At 48.0% G+C, this 18,055-nt stretch overlaps 2 protein-coding genes across 2 annotated transcripts in view; one reads left to right on the forward strand and one right to left on the reverse strand.

Moving 5' to 3' along the window:
• The window catches only part of LOC311385314 (CCN family member 1), a gene marked incomplete at its 5' end in the record, with an annotated part of 9,781 nt that extends 402 nt beyond the window's left edge, over positions 1-9,379 (forward strand). Inside the window, 4 exons of the mRNA XM_084488718.1 lie at positions 2,014-2,230; positions 4,356-4,838; positions 5,829-6,007; positions 7,516-9,379. Of these exons, the coding sequence (XP_084344844.1) occupies positions 2,014-2,230; positions 4,356-4,838; positions 5,829-6,007; positions 7,516-7,821 (1,185 nt within the window). The 3' untranslated portion in view covers positions 7,822-9,379. The remainder of the gene's footprint in view (positions 1-2,013; positions 2,231-4,355; positions 4,839-5,828; positions 6,008-7,515) is intronic.
• A 983-nt stretch (positions 9,380-10,362) lies between these two features.
• LOC311414857 (ATP-dependent RNA helicase DDX39A-like) lies at positions 10,363-17,554 on the reverse strand. The gene is made up of 11 exons (XM_084488906.1): positions 17,471-17,554; positions 16,909-16,970; positions 16,432-16,636; positions 15,446-15,573; positions 14,674-14,950; positions 13,990-14,108; positions 13,411-13,542; positions 13,021-13,130; positions 12,428-12,572; positions 11,705-11,852; positions 10,363-10,578 (listed from the first exon to the last, which is right to left on the reverse strand). The coding sequence occupies exons 2-11, from the start codon at positions 16,909-16,911 to the stop codon at positions 10,562-10,564; spliced, it is 1,284 nt and encodes a 427-aa protein (XP_084345032.1). The 5' UTR covers positions 16,912-16,970; positions 17,471-17,554; the 3' UTR covers positions 10,363-10,561.
• Between the last annotated feature and the right edge of the window lie 501 nt (positions 17,555-18,055).

The following is an 18,055-nucleotide window of genomic DNA, read 5'->3' on the forward strand; positions in this document are numbered from 1 at the left end:
CCGGGAACTTCCACGGCGCAGGAACTATCCACCCGGGCCGTGGGTAGTGACACACGTACACGTTATTCGGTAATAACGGACCTTCAGGTGAAGTGAAGTGGATCTGGCTGAGGTTAGAGCGCGTGCGTGTGTGTGTGTGTTTGTGCGTGTGTGTGACACGCACGCACGCACGCGTGCGCGCGCGCGCACACACACACACACACACACACACACACACACACACACACACACACACACACGCACACGCGCACACTATATGTGTGTGTGCGCTTCATGGGTCTACATTCGCTGAATACCTCGCTCTGTCCGGGGCGCCAATGGGAGATCTGTCAGCCCGTGCAGCCTTCCGGTTGGCATGCGCGAGGCGCGCGGGGATGAAAGAGCTTCCTTGCCCTCGCGCTCATGGCCATGGCCACACGCGCGCACGCGCACACACACACACACACACACACACACACACACACACACACACACACACACACACACACACACACACACACACACACACAAGCAGAAGTATTACACACAAGTAATCTTCCTGCAGGAGACTTTCTGAAGATTGTTTGAAGCTACATTCACAACATCACAAACTTGACCTGAGTTTTTTTTTTACCTTTCGGATTTATGCCGTTACTACCCAGGATGCATTAGAAGTTTTGCATTTTTTGTAATATAAGGGATTATAATTATAATAAGGGATCAATTAAAAATGTTTGAATTAAGGTACCTCTACATTTTCCAAAGTTTGGTGAGTTTGGCTATGAGGTACAAAGTGGTTATGTTTCAGTGTTAGGTCAGAGGCTACGTGCTGTTCTCTAATATCAGAGACTGATGAGACTGCTGCTTCAACAGCCTGCAGTGAATAAATTCACTGACCGCTAAAATAATCAAGTAAACCTTGGGACTGTTGATGACTTTGATCCAGAATTGGTCAGATCTGTAAATATGAAGTCACTGGACAAACCTTTCAGAGGGAGAGGAGTTGATGTCAAAATTAAGTATATTCTTTCTTACAGACTTTCTTCTGTAATAAAAAAGCAGAGGTAGCGTTTCCCTTTAGGTTTATGTCGGCTCTCAGTTTAGGTATTAGATCAGAGATAGTAAGCATGAGTCTAGAGATGTTTAAGATATATATATAGAAATATTAGGCGAGAGATGCTGATGTTTTATGAGATAAGTGCTGGTTGATTCAGGGATTAGATATTAGGGATTAGATAGGTGAGTTATATTTTCAGGAAGGGTTTGGTTTAGTGACCACCAGGTAACTGATCCGTGAGAAAAAACTCATCATGAAAACAGACGTTATAATCACACACCCCATCACCACAACCAATCAGGTGTCAGACTCCAGAGGCGTGTACTTTCTGCTCAGGGTTCGGTGGACTGTGGTTTGGTAATCACCTCTCTGAAACCATCTGAAGCCACGGTCACACCAACCTGTCACAGCGTTTACTCTGTGTCGCCGTGATGGAGATGATACAGTTTCTATGCATTTACCTATGTCATCACATGATCAAACTACAACATGCATCACATGATGAAACTACAACACGCATCACATGATGATACTACAACACGCATCACATGATGAAACGCCACCATGGCAACGGATCGGACCACTGGAAACCAGGACCTTCCGTCGTTAATGGTAAATTAATTGCATTTATACAGCCTTTTCTAACCAGTGGCCACTCCAAGCCCTTTACAATACTGCCTCACATACATCCATTCATACACACATTTGCACACCGACGGCGGAGTCAGCCATGCAAGGCGACAGCCAACTCGTCAGGAGCAGTTAGTCAGGGACACCTCGACACTCAGCTCAGGAGTAGCTGGGGATCGTACTAGCAACCTTCCGGTTACCAGCCAACCCGCCCTACCTCCTGAGCCACATGCCGCCCCCAGTCGTGGAAGGTTGCGGTGATGGACTTGTTTGACTGGGGTTAAGGTGAACCCCGTTTACCCCTACCCACCAGCCTCCCTCTCCCCCCCCCCCCCCCCCCCCTGCAGGTGGGGGCCGCCGGCTGCCCCGCGGTGTGTGAGTGCCCGGTTGGCCCGCCCCCCTGCCCCCTGGGGGTCAGCCTGGTGGCCGACGGCTGCGGCTGTTGCAAGGTGTGCGCCGGACAGCTGAACCAGGACTGCCACGAGGGCCGGCCCTGCGACCACCACAAGGGCCTGGACTGTAACTACGGCAACGACGTGGGCAGTCCCCACGGCATCTGCAGGGGTAGGTACCCGGGGGGGGGGGGGCATCTCTACCGCTCGTTAGGGGGGGGGGGGGGGGGCTTTTCTCGTTAGGGGGGCTGTGCCGGTTAGGGGGGCCCTACTCTGGGTGCTGCTACTGGGGGGGTCGCTACACACAGAGTGGGGGGGGGGGACAGGGCTAAGATAAGAAGATCAAGACTGAAGGAGATGTTTGATGTCGGTTCAAGGTTTGTCTTCTGCTAAGGTGACTGACAATGGATGGAATGATTTATGAGAAGGCGTACTTTAATGTAATTACATATTGTATATATTTCATATTTAGTGACCTTTAGTAAAAAGTGGATGTCCTCATGTCAAAATGGAGGGTGGGGTGTAGGTTGATTGTGGCTGGGATCGAGGCAGGTGGAGGTGAGGCTGAGTGGAGGAGGAAGAGGTGGGGTTAAAGCTAGACTGACAGTTTGAGGTGGGTGGAGGTGGAGGTAGGGGTGGAGGAGGGGGTGGGGTTGAAGCCAAGGTGGAGGGTGGAGAAGGAGGCGAGGTGTGTCAGGGTGTGAGTGTGTGTGTGTGTGTGTGTGTGTGTGTGTGTGTGTGTGTGTGTGTGTTGTGGGGGGGACCCTTTGATAGAAGCTGAGGTCTGATTCCCAGTCACTGATCGTTTGCCAGGCCCTCATCAGTGGAGCTCAGTGTGGAGGGGAGACACCACACACACACACACACACACACACACACACACACACACACACACACACACACACACACACACACACACACACACACACACAAAACTACTAACACATTTACAGACACACAAACATACACAAAACTACAAACACATATACAGACACACAGACAAGCATACAAATAACACGCATACAAAATATACACATGTGGAAATATATAGCCATATCCACACAGGCGCACGCTGCACACACGTACACACTGAAACACATACACATACAAATTATCCAAACACACACACACATACATTGGTATTTTTATGTGGGTGTTTACGTGTGTGTGTGTGTGTGTGTGTGTGTGTGTGTGTGTGTGTGTGTGTGGGGGGGGGGTTATAAAGGGGGTATTGGGGGGGGCTGTGGAGGGGGGGGGGTCTGCTGGGGGAGGACATTGTAAACAAATCCACATTCCTGCTTCTCTAAGAATAGAGCGCTCCTTCATTAGAGCCAAGATGGCCACCGTCCCCCACCCCCTGCGCTGTCATCCCTCCCACCCTCCCTCCCTCCCCCCTCAGTCCATCTTCTCTTCTCCCTCCAGCCCAAATGTTTTCCAATACCTCCGCGTTCCTACCAGACTTCCTGAGTCAATGTTTTCGATTCAAAGTTATGAACACAAATATTATATCATGCAGTTTTTGGCAAATGTTTTATTTTTGCGGCCTCCTGCATTTCAGTTGCTGCACAGAGTTGTTATTGTTTCTTTTATGACTACGTATCATCACTTTTTAAATAGCCAGATGATTCGGAGAACAATAAAAGTCGTAAAATTGGAGTAGCTCCACAAAACAAACGCTCCACAAACTAGTTTCCAAAATAACAACCAGTGGTCTTCTCAGGATCTGTAGGAGGGTTCACACTTCAAACCGCCCCATTGTTAAAGTTCTTCTATTGGTCGGCTAAACCACGTTTCTAGAATAACGAAAACTGTCTTCTCTGTGCTTTAATGGTCATAATTCAAAAATTTCGGTCCAGGAATACCAAGATGGCCGCTTGGAATGTTCTTTTGGGGCGGCATTAGCTCAGGAGGTAGAGCGGGTTGGCCGGTAACCGCAAGGTTGCTGGTTCGATCCCCGGCTCCTTCTAGCTGAGTGTCGTGGTGTCCCTGAACAAGACGCCTCAACCTAATTGGTCCTGACGAGCTGGCTGTCGCCCTGCGTGGTTGACTCCGCCGTCGGTGTGTGAATGTGTGCATGAATGGGTGAATGTCAGTCAACATTGTAAAGCGCTTTGGATAAATGCGCTATAAAATTGAGGACCATTTACTTTTGGATCATCAGATCACATGATAAAAAATAAACACCAGGCTAGCATTGAGATAGAAGCTAACCGTAGGTGATGAAGGCCCACAGGCCTCACCCATGTGTCACCTGACCTAAACTAAACCCGCCCCTCTCTCTTCTGCTCCAATCACAGCCAAGGCGGAGGGCCGCTCCTGTGAGTACGACGGCCGCATGTACCAGAACGGCGAGGACTTCCGGGCGGGCTGCAAGCACCAGTGCACCTGCATCGACGGCGCCATGGGCTGCATCCCGCTCTGCCCCTCCCACCTCCCGCTGGCCACGCCCTCTTGCCCCGCCCCGCGCCTGGTCAAGGTCCCGGGACAGTGCTGCCACCGACTGGACTGCAGCGAGACCTCCATCGCCGCGGCAACGCCCGCCCACCGCTGGCTGGCCCCGCCCCCGGCCTACCCCCCGCTGTTCCCCTTCGTGCCCTACAAGCCGTACCCCTACCCGGACAAGCCCTATGTCAAGACCAAGCCCTACCCCAAGCCATACCCGTACCCCCACAAGCCCCGCAAGGACAGGAAGGAGCGAAGGGAGGAGGAGGGGCGGGGCAACGAGTTGCTGGACCTGGGCAGGAAGTGGGAGAAACCACGGCGACTCAAGCACCTGGCCAGTAAGAGGGGTTGGGGGGGGCGGGGCATAGAGGGGGAGGGGAGGTGAGGGGGGGGGGACGAGGGGGTCCCCGCCGCCGTCATGACGCCCGCGGCGGCGTCTGCTTCCTCTGCGTAGTTGAGGCGTCATGTTTGTGCGGTCGACCTGTTAGCCCGCCGACGCACAAACACGGCCAGTGTGCGACGCAGCCGTTCGCCTGCCCTTTGTGTGTCTGTGTATATATTTATATACACCAGCGTGTGTGTGTGTGTGTGTATGTGAGCAGTGCTCACACACACACACACACACACACACACACACACACACACACACACACACACGCCCTTGTCACCCAGCTTCCCCTCCATCGTAATCCCCTCTCTGTGCGTCAGTGTGGCTCAGCGGCTGAATGAGGCTAGTGTGCTGCGCTCCCTCGCTCCCTCTCGCTCCTGCTGGCCCGACCTGCTCCCCTGAACGCTGCAGCGTGACTATACCTGCCGACCGCCCCGCCAAACAGGCCGTCAAATCAGGGTTTCACAGGTGAAACCTCGGGTTCCGATTTCACGGCCTGTTTCTTCTGCCTGTTTTGGATGCTTTCTAACAAGTCGCACCTCCCTCTCCTCTCGCTCTCTCTCTCTCTCTCTCTCTCTCTCTCCATCTTTCTGTCGCTGTTGTCTCTTCATTATTCCGTATGGGCGGCATGTGGCTCAGGAGGGTTGGCTGGTAACCTCAAGGTTGCTAGTTCGATCCCCGGGCTCCTCCTAGCTGAGTGTCGAGGTGTCCCTGAGCGAGACGCCTCACCCTGACTGCTCCCGACGAGCTGGCTGACGCCTTGTGCGGCTGACTCCACCGTCGGTGTGTGAATGTGTGTATGAATGGGTGAATGTTAGGCAGTGTTGTATAGTGCTTTGAGCGACCACTGGTTAGAAAAGCGCTGTATAAATGCAGACCATTTACCGTACCCCTCCCATCTCTCTCGCTAACTCGTCGCTCTCTCTCTCTCTCTCTCCAGCGTGGAGGCAGGCGGGCGACCAGTGTGTGGTCCAGACCACTTCCTGGTCCCAGTGCTCTCGGAGCTGTGGAGTGGGCGTGTCCTCCCGGGTAACCAACGACAACGCCAAGTGTAAACTGGTGAAGGAGACGAGGCTGTGCAACGTGCGTCCCTGCAGCTCCATGTCCCTGCCCGTCAAGGTAATCATGTGATCAGTCTTACTAATCAATACTGATCATTATCACCCATCAATGGCATCCCAGTCAAGGTAAACAATACAAGTGATCAGTCTTACTGATCAATATGAGAGAGAGAGAGAGAGAGAGAGAGAGAGAGAGAGAGAGAGAGAGAGAGAGAGAGAGAGAGAGAGAGAGAGTAAATATAAAGCTACAGAGGGATAGAGAAACATTGATATTAATATCACCAGCGTTTATTAAATGCCTTGCTCCAGGGCCAGGTCTCGGTCAGCTCTTTCTATTCATGTCTGTTGCTGTGTGCTCAGGCCGCCCAGGGCCGTGTTTAACCCACCGCAGGGTTGCATCAATCCACCGCCGCACTCATTTACACTGAGTGAAGAATAGCCGGGCCAAAGTATGAAATATACTTCAAAAATATATTGCCTGTGCATTAAAATCCTAGGTTGTATTTTTGTAGTTACGCCATCAAGTCATCAAAGGCAGGCCCAGTATTCTATCCGGGGCTGTGACACAGTTGGGACTCATCCTGATATTGTTGAGTATCAGTTAAATGGTGATGATAAATGATGATCGGTTCTTCATGGAGAAAGGTAACTCATGCTAAAAGCTGTTCAGCAGAACAGGTACCATGAACTCATCTTATATTAGGAACAGATGTGCCAGTGAAACCAGTAGACCGTTACGGTGGTTTAATCCCCCAGATCAGTATGGGGCTTTCACATCAAATATGAAATGAATAATAAACATTTCTAAACTAATCTATGAACTTCATGGATGGCTATGATGTGTCTGAATTTAACAGTCAAACAACTAAACTCAGGGCTACGAATTAGAAACCAGTTTGTGTTCTGGTGTGTCCCTGTTGAACCAGTGAGCTGCTAATGGGGGTCCTGATGGGTGGCGTGTAAACAGCCCTCAAAGAGCCCCTCTCACGCCCACGCGACTCTCGCTGTACTCAGCACGACGCTTCGCCACCACTCAGCCTGGCCCCGCTGATAATGGCGGCCGGCCCACCTGCTCTGTTCCCAACTGAAGCCCCCGCTGCCGGTGCTGTGTTAGCGCGGGCCCTCGTCGACCTCCTGATTGTTGTTCGTGGTGGAGGGCTGGTTTCACCGGCACTTACCTGACGCACTGCCTTGCACACAGCTGCTGCTGCTCCTCGCTGAACCTCTCAGTCACTCTCTCTCTGTGAAGCTCTCTCCATCTCTCTCTGCAGCTCTCACCCTCTGCGTGAATCTCTCATCTCTCAGTCTGTTATGAACTGCAGTTTCTCTTGAGCACGGGCTGCTGTTTATGAAAATATCTGAATTTCAGTATTCCTTATACTGCAGAATATCTGTCTTTTGCAAACAAAGTTTTAGGATGAGTTAGTGAGTGGAGAGTGTATGTGTTTTGTGTGTGATAACAGAACTACAGTCAGTGGATGAGGAACCTTGAACCCTGGTTTCTCCCTCTTCTTGTCTGACTCTCTCCATCCCTCCAACCCCCCCCCCTCCCCTCTCGCCCAACAGAAGGGCAGGAAGTGCTCCCGCACCCACAAGGCGCCCGAGCCGCACCGCCTGTCCTACGCGGGCTGCCGCACCGCGCGTCTCTACCGGCCCAACTACTGCGGCGTGTGCCGCGACGGCCGCTGCTGCTCGCCGCGCCGCACGCGCACCGCCACCGTCACCTTCGCCTGCGCTGACGGCGAGCGCTTCGACCGCGCCGTCATGTTCATCCAGTCCTGCAAGTGCAGCGACGAGTGCAACCACCTGAACGAGGCGGCCATGACACCCCAGCGGTGGCTGTACGGAGACACGCACAAGTTCCTCGATTAGTCGCAGTCGCAAGTTCCTCCACGCTCGCCCGCCCTCCCCACATTCCCTCCATGCACCACCCCCCCCGCCCGCCCCCCCCCCCCCCCCCAAGACGGACCCCTGAAGAACCATGAGAATAGCTGTTTCACCCCTAGTGTGTCTGAGTAGGAGCAAGCTAGGTGCAGACAGACAGAGACCTGTTGGGGTGGAGGGGTGCTGAGCTGGACGGAGGAGATCTGCTTCTGTGATGACTGTTGGTTGTGATGGTGCAACCAGGGTGTTTAGAACCAAACACAACGTGGATCCATCCAGAGAAACTCCTTTTGTGTCTTTCCCTTGGACATATTCTTAAGATGAAGATAGCGTAAAGACGTTACCTACTTTAGATACTTTATAAATGTACCGTACAAAGTTGAACGTGTTTTAGATGTTGTATTTTCTTGAGGACCGGGTCGGACATGCAAATTAAAAGCTGGTTTGATTGGATTCAGGGAAGATCAGGCATGAGAGAAAACGACATTACAGACTCTCGGCGTGGACTCGACAGAACCGGGACGTGATGGCGATGGTGTTCTGTCCGGAGGGATGCTTGTATCTCTATTTATTTCCTGGTATTTATTATTGAGGAAGACATCGGTAGCGAGACTGGCCTGCTAACACGACGGACATGCTAACAAAATGGCCGCCACCAGAGAAGGGGCGCCAAGACATGTCGCTGAAAGACTTCCTCTTTAACGGTCAAATTGCTGCCGAAAATAACCATTGAAACGAATGAAAAGTTAAATTAATTATTTCATTTGATGAGCTTTCTCTCATCAAAACATCCGTTAACAATATAATTTGCCCAAAAATCCCTAAATTGGAACAATTCTGCCAAAGAGCTAAGCTACCCTGCAGACTTTCTAGGTTTCATAAAGGAAGACATTTAGACCTATTTTGTTGATATCGGACATTTTGGTAAAGCTGGCAGAGACACAATGGTTTGATTCCCCAGAGCTGCGTTGTCGGGATCCATCAGTTGTCTAAAATAAAGTCTGACATTCGTCATGAAACAAACAGAGGCTGTGGGTTTGGCTGGAGAACTGGAACCCGCTCTGAGCAAATTATAATCCCGACCCTAAAGTGGAAAAATGCCTTGTTTGTTACAGAAATAAAAACCCGACATCTGTGTGTGCTCTGAGGGAAACGTATAATTTGTAATTTTGGGCGGCGGAATAATTTTGGTTTTGCAATCTGGTCTGTAATCGAGCAGCCAATGATTCAAGATAGAGCCGTGAAACTGACCTCCCTTCGTGTTTACTGGTTTATTCCCAGTAGATCTGAACACGTCTAAGGGGACTAGAGGACTTAACGACACCAAAGCCTGGCTGTCTACCCCAGGCCCTAATGGGCCCTTAGGGTGTTTATCATTCCCTTTATGAATACAGTTGTACATTCTGTTCTGTACATTATGTCAGATCATAACTTAAGGCCCATTTAAGGTCCCTTAGGTCGGATTAAAGCCATGCACCTTAGAAGTTTAAAGGTGACCTACTGGTCTCATCTCTTACAAGTTCTAGTGTCGATAGTCTACTTTGCAGTGTTCTACAAGTGATTTATGTTGAAATGCCATTGTTTCTGCTAGAAATGCGTTTTTCCTTTCTGCCAAAAATATGTCAATGCATTTCTATATGAAAGTATACACATTATCATTTTCTACACTAGGCCTGTCAGTACTGTTTGATAGTCATGAGACATAATATCAAGGTGTTTAGCTCCATCCCCTCTAGATGCTGTGTTTCAGGATAATGTGTGATAAGTCTCCATAGAGCAGCTATGTACAGATGCATTTGTCTTTTTGCTGTATAGCACATGTGCCAATCTTCTACAACAACCATGCATGTATAGCTAGCACTGAGCAAGAATAAGTCCATATAGGTTGTATTGAAATCACTGTCAACCAAAACAAGTTACAGCCGTTAGCCTAGAAGAGGCTGGAAATGACATTAGAATTACTTCATGATGCAAGTTTCTTACAATGGAAAGGCAACACTGCTTCTAGCTAGTATTGTTCAGCACCAAATGAAGGTTACACTTAAATATCAAGATACCCTGACTGGAATAAATATTGGTTTTCAATCTGCCATGTTGCATTCATTTGAGAAAGTTTCGAGTTTGATATTACCCTCAAGGGTCAGTCTGGTTGTTCCTTTACAGCAATTCAAGTCATATCACGTCTTCAAATTGACATTGAAGCAAACACTAATTAGAATAGCAGATAGGCTATACCTACCTCAGCTGAGCAGTTTCATTAGAACAAACACTTCCAAGGTCCACATCATTTTAATTACAAATTATTCCTTTAAACAAAAAACTAGATTAGAGTCTCAACAGCAAACAGAACCAGTCAAATTTACTTCTACATTAAACAAGTCCTTTAAAAGTGGCCCCTCAGGGCCCCACTTTCCAATCAGCAGCGACCATTAATCCAACTCGGAGGAGGAAGGGGTTCGTCTGAACATGCTTCAATATTCTTCCTACTTCTACAAAAACAGTGATATAAAGATGAGATTTGACAGAAAATGTTTATAAAAAGCTTTAATTTCATTAACCAAAAATCAAATATTAAAAATAAAATAGGCAACCCCCTTCCCTCATAAAACATGTTGAAGCAGAACAGTGAGTCTTTGAGCAGAACATTAAAACAAAAGATGCTGATTTTCTCAGTCTCCAAACACCAAATGAGATCCACATTGAAGACACGCCTCCGACGATGGAGCACTTATCTGGACTGCTCGACTGAGGAGAGACAGAAAGACGCGAGTTAGAGAACGCCTGTGAAGTCCACTGCACCCGGCCCCTCCGACAGCTGGGCATTCTGACGGGGTCGGGGCATACAGAACCGGTCAAACAGGATTCTACAAGTTACAGTTGATCAAATGTAATCCTGGTTTAATCCATGTTACACCCATGCCAACATGTTTGCAGAAGTACCCTGGCTTGGGCAAACCGCCAGCGATGCTTTTAATGCACTCAGTGGTCGATCGAGAGGATTGACCTTTGACCCCCGGCGTGTGTGGTATTTCATTCCTCCCGACGTGTCATGTCTAGTCTGATGCCTCATGTCAAATAGGCACACGTCTCCTACCCTGGTGAGCCGCTGATCGTTGAACTACCCTGATTTAGTATCAACAATGCCACCACGAAGACTGTCAGAATATTTAATTATACATCCATGGTCCAAACACATAACTTTATTAATACGATTTCAGAGATCACTTTAATTGATGAGTGTCTGTGTTTTTAATCTATATATCTATATCTATATACACACACAGGATTTTTAAATACCAGTGTACCATTTTTAAACACTGCCCAAGCCTATTTGACACATAAGAAAGTTCCAGAATAGCAAACATGCAGAACATGCAAAAATGCAGAAATTAAAGCACATTCCAGTCCAATTAAATGTTCTGCACTAGGAGTGAGAAGGCATCTACAGTATCTTACTGTAGGTGGAGATGTCCACCTCAATGTGCTCTACAGTGAGAAGGTATCTACAGTATCTTACTGTAGGTGGAGATGTCCACCTGAAGGCCCTACAGTGAGAAGGTATCTACAGTATCTTACTGTAGGTGGAGATGTCCACCTGAAGGCCCTACAGTGAGAAGGTATCTACAGTATCTTACTGTAGGTGGAGATGTCCACCTGAAGGCCCTACAGTGAGAAGGTATCTACAGTATCTTACTGTAGGTGGAGATGTCCACCTGAAGGCCCTACAGTGAGAAGGTATCTACAGTATCTTACTGTAGGTGGAGATGTCCACCTGAAGGCCCTACAGTGAGAAGGTATCTACAGTATCTTACTGTAGGTGGAGATGTCCACCTGAAGGCTCTACAGTGTGAAGGTATCTACAGTATCTTACTGTAGGTGGAGATGTCGATCTCGTCAGGGAGCTCCGCCACGTTGACCTCAAAGCGGTCCTGCACGTCGTTCAGGGTCTTGGCGTCCGTCTCGTCCGACACGAATGTGACGGCGAGGCCCTTGGTCCCGAAGCGTCCAGCACGGGCCACCTGGGAGAGGAGCCAGGTTAGACCGCCACGTGGTCGAATGTACCGTAGTCCTTTAACTGACCCTTTTATCCAAAAGCAACAAGTTATGCTAATTAAAGTCATCTACAATAAATGTCTTCATGGAAAGGTTCATTGTAGATATCTAATTTAACAGCTTTTCAAACCTCATTACAGACATCTATAATTCAATTTTGACACGTTATAAATCCATCATATCCTTCCTGTAATTTTGTCTAGTCGCAATTCTTCAATGATTGCAGATCTCAACCTTTGTTCTTGCATTACAAATATAAATGGAATTCTAGATATGTAGAATTAAAATCAAACTAGTGAAAATTGAATAATTGATATGTCAGCATGGAATTGTAAGAATTAATATCATTAACGATATACTTAACGAGTCAAAAGTAAATTTTGCCTCATCGAAATGTGCTTTTGATCAGTAAAAACTAAATAACTACGCAGCAGCCCTACTGATTAAAGCTGTATAATATGACAAAATACTAGCTTTGAGAGCCGATGACCGGACACCATTGGCTGACCACCAGACTGCGCATCCCAGTCCCGCCCCTCACCCTGTGCAGGTAGGTGTCAGAGTCCTCAGGCATGTCGTAGTTGAACACAATGTTGACCCTCTCGATGTCCATGCCTCGGCCGAACAGGTTGGTGGCCACCAGGATTCTCCTCTGGAAGTCCTTGAACTGCTGGTAGCGGGAGAGCCTGGGGGAGAGAGGAGAGATTAACCACAGCTGCTGGGGGCTGGAGCCCTCCTCACAGGAGCCAGCAGGAGAGCAGTTCATGACCGAGACTCAAGGCGGTCGGTACACAAGGCTCTGAAGGAACACTGCGTCCGTCTGTTGAGCTGAGAATCCACATGGCCACAAAATGAACTAGGTATGAATGTATAGGAAACCTAGAGGCAAACACCAACATCATTACATACTAAACCTAACCTTAATGTTGTGGACAACTACTGTAAAGCCCCTCCTATTTATTAGATAACTAATATTAATAAGAGTTATGTTCCATCAGACAGATGCCAGAACCATTTTGTTCTCCTCTGCCCTCAATGCTCCTCCTGTGAGGCAGACAAAGAAGTTCCCCGCAGAGCCAAAAGAACTGAGTAGACGGCCTCATGCATCACACACGGCCCGGCCTGCAGACTGACCTCTCCTCCTGGGCCATGCCTCGGTGGATGGCGATAGCGGGGAAGTTCTGCTCCACCAGGAGCTGGGACAGAGCCACGCAGCGCTGCACCGACTTGACGAAGATCACCACCTGCAGGCCGAACGGGGACATGGCAGGGTTGAGTCACATGAACGGTGGGGCTGGAATTTTCATAGGGCACTTTTCTGATCATTACATGAATCATGTTTGGCCTGATGCTTCTTGGGTTTCAAGTTCTAACCAGCATGGACTTATTTGAATGTAGTTAATGCTAGTGAACAGACGTGACTCACTTTGTATTCTCATCATTGTCCTGTCACACCCAAGTTTACATCTTGGGATGACTTTAGAACATGTTGCCGACCCCTACACAACATGTGGATGCCCTCACCTGGTTGAACTCCAGCACGTCCAGCAGGTCAAAGAGCTTTCGGTTCTTCTCGCTGTCCTTCAGCTTGCAGTAGTACTGCTGCAGGCCGTGGAGGGTCAGCTTCGTCTCATCGTCCACAAACACCTCCATGGGCTGGACACAGGAGGAATGAGTCAGTGGAGAGTGGAGCTTTACGCAAGCTCTGCTTTAGGATCGAGTCTATAGAGAATCATTCATCAGCATTTTCAAAAACAGACCCGCCTCCCTCAATAAAATAATAAAAAAAATTCAGTAACCAACCACAAAATGCACGAGTCCAAGAAGTTGATTTTGAGTTACCCTGACCAGTATACTATTAAAACAAATTATTTTTGCTTTAATTGAAGGTGCTGACCTTCTTTGATCAACTTGTGTAACTAATGCAAAGATGAGTCGACTCAAATCAAGCAGATAGAGAGATAGAGAGATATATAGATATATAGCAATTCATGTGTAGCGTGATTCTAAGCTTCCACAATACTACTATCATCAAGTTGACAAATACCTGCACTCAATACTTAATTCGTTCCATTATTAAAAAAGGAAGGACCATCTACTCACGTCTTGCATGAACTTCCTGCAGACGGGCCGGACCTCCTTGCTGAGCGTGGCGCTGAACATCATGCACTGCTTCTCGTGGGGAGTGAGTCTGAAGATTTCCTGCACATCGTGCCTCATGTCTGTCGTGTGTGGGGGGGGGATGTTCGAATTTTGTCTTTTACACACCGGACTGAATTAAACATGCAGCCAGGGATTTTTTTTTTGATATGCAACCGTGCATTTTGCACTCGTGCCAAAGGAGCAAATCCAGCCAGCGTTGGCAGGCTTTCATTTTCTTCTGACAAATGTAGTTATTGTAAGTCTCTTTGGATAAATGCCCAGACAACCTTATTGGACAAAAGTCCATTAAATACATGAAGACATCCCTGAGCCAGAAGTCCAAACCCAGCTGCTGCTTAGTGAGCCGTAGCTTTAGAGCATACTGTTACAAGACCAAAACGCACATCATCTATAAATCCAGTCTGGCAGGTTGTACATTCAGGAAAACCTATTCTATAGAAAAGATCCATCCTACTAAAGGTATCTGATGAATATAAAGCCATACTGCCATGTTGAACACTGCTGCAAACACTTAAAATTATAAATTCTCAGTGGATCTGGTCCTTGAAGATAAAGTATTAAGTATTCTGGTGAAAGTTAAAAGATCTTTCAGGATGAGGAACATAAACCAGTGTCGAGACTCACCGAGCTGCTCCAGCATCTTGTCGCACTCGTCCAAGACGAAGTGCTTGATGTGCTTCAGGACCAGTGACTTCCCCCGGATCAGCGCCAGCGTGCGGCCGGGGGTCCCGACCACGATGTGCGGGCAGTTCTTCTTCAGCACCTCCTCGTCCTTCTTGATGGCCATGCCGCCGAAGAACACGGCCGCCCGCACCGTGGGCATGTACTTGGAGAAGCGCTCGTACTCCTTGCTGATCTGGAAGGCCAGCTCCCTCGTGTGGCACATGACCAGAACAGAGACCTAGGGGAGAGAACCGGGTCAGTGGGGAGAGAACCGGTTCAGCGGGCGTTCCCTGTGTCCCGTGTCAAACTAAATTAACTGGTTGCACGGTAGTCTCACAATTCCAAATTTAGATATTTAAACGGGGTGGTAGACTTGCACAAATCAGGGTGAATGGTGGTAATTTCTCTCTTAAGAGTATATATTTGGTTTCCAGCATTATGTGGCCAGCATTTTTAGGCACGTTATTGGCTATTAACGGCAAACACAAGCTCATCTAGCACTAGCCGTGTAAACCATGGTAACCTGACAATGCCCCTTTTTAAAGCCATCGTTTCTCATTTGATCAACATAACACAGTCGTTACAGTATTGCTTGCCTTGTTCTAGCAAGTACTTTGCCCTACACCAATTGTTGAGGGAAACCCAGCCGTGTATGATAAGAGTCCCAAGTGTGCGATATAGTCATTTGTGTACATAGCGTCCCCAGTGTGCGAATCAGAGTCCCCGCACCTACCTGTCCATCAACAGGCTCAATCTGCTGCAGGGTTGCGAGCACAAACACGGCTGTCTTGCCCATACCGGACTTGGCCTGGCACAGGATGTCCATGCCCAGGATGGCCTGGGGGATGCACTCGTGCTGCACTGGAACAGGAAAACACTCCAGCTTAGTATGGGCAGTCAACTCCAGAGACAGCCATGCAGGAGAACGATGTAGTTGTGCTGCTCTGCCTACCAGCTCTGCCTACCAGCCCTGGTACCCTGCCGGTACCAGAGCGACATTGGACATTGCATACAGTAACCTCCCAATCATTACACGGTTTACATGCTGCAATAGCACACCAGTGCTATATATTTGTTATTGCTTTGCCATCTATCTAAAATCATGTTATATCTTTATATTATAAATATATAGTTGCAAGTTGCTGCAAGTTGCTTCAGATAAAAGCGTCCATTTAAAGATTGAATAGTAATGGTCCAATGTAGACTGCCTCGAAGACAATGGAGAAAATGGACGATGGAGCCTTCATTATGTACTCATTTATTCAAAGCAGTGAATTCAGATTCAGGCCCTTGAGGAGCGGCTCAAGGATGGGAGTGGGGGGGATTTAACTCAGAATCGTCCTGATGGGAGTCAAACACGTCCATTGACACGGTACTGATACAGCAGGAGACAATGTTGTATGTCCTTGCACTTAAAAATAGTACTTAACGTTGTGTAGCATCTTACCCTAGCTATCTCTGTTGTATACAGGGAATGGGTTAACCTAACGATTGATAGTGCTTTGCACTCGGTTCTATGAACATCCTTACTGTACCGACAGCGATATATTGTTTACCTTTCTTCTGACAAATGTACTTATTGTAAGTCGATTTGGATAAAAGCATTTGCTGTAATGCCCTCAATGTAAATCAAACACATCACACATCTTCAAGTGACCCCAGGGGTACATTACTACTGAACTGGAACAGCACAACACCGACAACCAGAGCGAGCCTCACCTTCTGAGGGATGCTCGAAGCCACAGTCCACGATGGCCCTGAGGAGCTCCGGCTTCAGCAGGAAGTCCCGGAACCCGGAGCTGTGGATGGAGACGTAGGAGCCCTTCACCTCCTTCTTCAGGGTCTGGGTGGCCTCGGGGACCCCCTGGGGCTCCTCGTCCTCCTCGTAGTCCAGCAGCTCATTGTCGTTCTCAGCCATGGTGTCCTGTGGGGGTCAGAGGAAAACAAACAGATGATGAACAAGAGAGCCCAGAATCCTTTGTTAACTTTGAAACTTGATTCTGGTATACAAAAGGAAACGACGCTTTATCTAACACGCCCGTTGTTGCCAGTTGTAGTTTTGACTCTTCTTAAATACAAGTTGAATCTTCAGATACATGTTTCTTTGCACACGTTTCATAACATTCGCGCAGACGGATGGGCTGCGAACCCACGACCACCAGCAGTATTAACCAGAGAAGAAGAGGCTGAACTCACCATTATTAGAGGATGAAGTTGATCCGAAAGAACCGAACAGTCTGATCGGCTTTTTAGGATAACTGGAGAAAGAAAATGGGCGATGTTTGAGTTAATCTCTCGATCAAAAAGGCAAACAAGGCATCCTAGAACAGGGCATGGGCTGATAATTAACCAAAAGAAAACCCAGAGTTGTATTACGGCTTCGTTAGCTAGCGCTGAGCTGCACAACAAAACACACACGGAGAACTAACTACACACACACGTTTGTTAGGACTGGCTTCAACTCAAAATAAAGACTAAATGAAGTCCTACGACGGACTAAACCCTACTTTACACAGATATTCAGTAATAAAAACGTAACAACATACATAACAGTCTCGGATCCTTAGCTAGGCTACATCATTAGCATCGGTAGCTAGCTTGGCGACTTACTTGCAAGAAACGACCCGCATTATTATAAATAAACTACAAAAGCACACCATTATGAACCCAAAACATAAAGTCCCTCATTTGTTTTAAACATACGATGTTATCTGAGGCTCCGTAGTACTTATTAGGTCCAATTGTCTGGTAGTCTTACCTTAAAGATGATACGTATTGAACACGCAAGATTCAACACCGCATGGGCAGGCCTCGACACGGAACTACCACCCCCTATAAATGCGCGGTCTTGATTGGTCCTCTCAGACGCCTATCTACGGACACGGAGCGCACAGCCGCAGCGGTTGGACGAATCATTATGCCAATCACCAAACAGCTGGAGCCTTGACGAAAGAAGCGGGATGCCTCCGACAATGGAGATGGAGCCGGCAAAACGCGCACACACACACACACACACACACACACACACACACACACACACACACACACACACACACACACACACACACACACACACACACACACACACACACACACACACACACACACACACACACACACACACACACACACACACACACAAATCAAAACACACAAAATGTCAATACTCATTCAGATTACTTTATTAATCAATTTTGGTATATTATACAATGGTTTTGCTCTAATATAGAAAAAATCATAGTAAATGTGGGGAATAGAAAATATGATGGTATTGTTTGTAGGCTACATTGTTCACATTTGTTTTCATCAGGATGCATGATTTTGTTGAAAAAGGATGTGATTT

This window comes from Micromesistius poutassou (assembly GCF_964030765.1).
Source record: "Micromesistius poutassou genome assembly, chromosome: 1".
In the NCBI taxonomy this organism is placed as follows: Eukaryota; Metazoa; Chordata; class Actinopteri; order Gadiformes; family Gadidae; genus Micromesistius; species Micromesistius poutassou.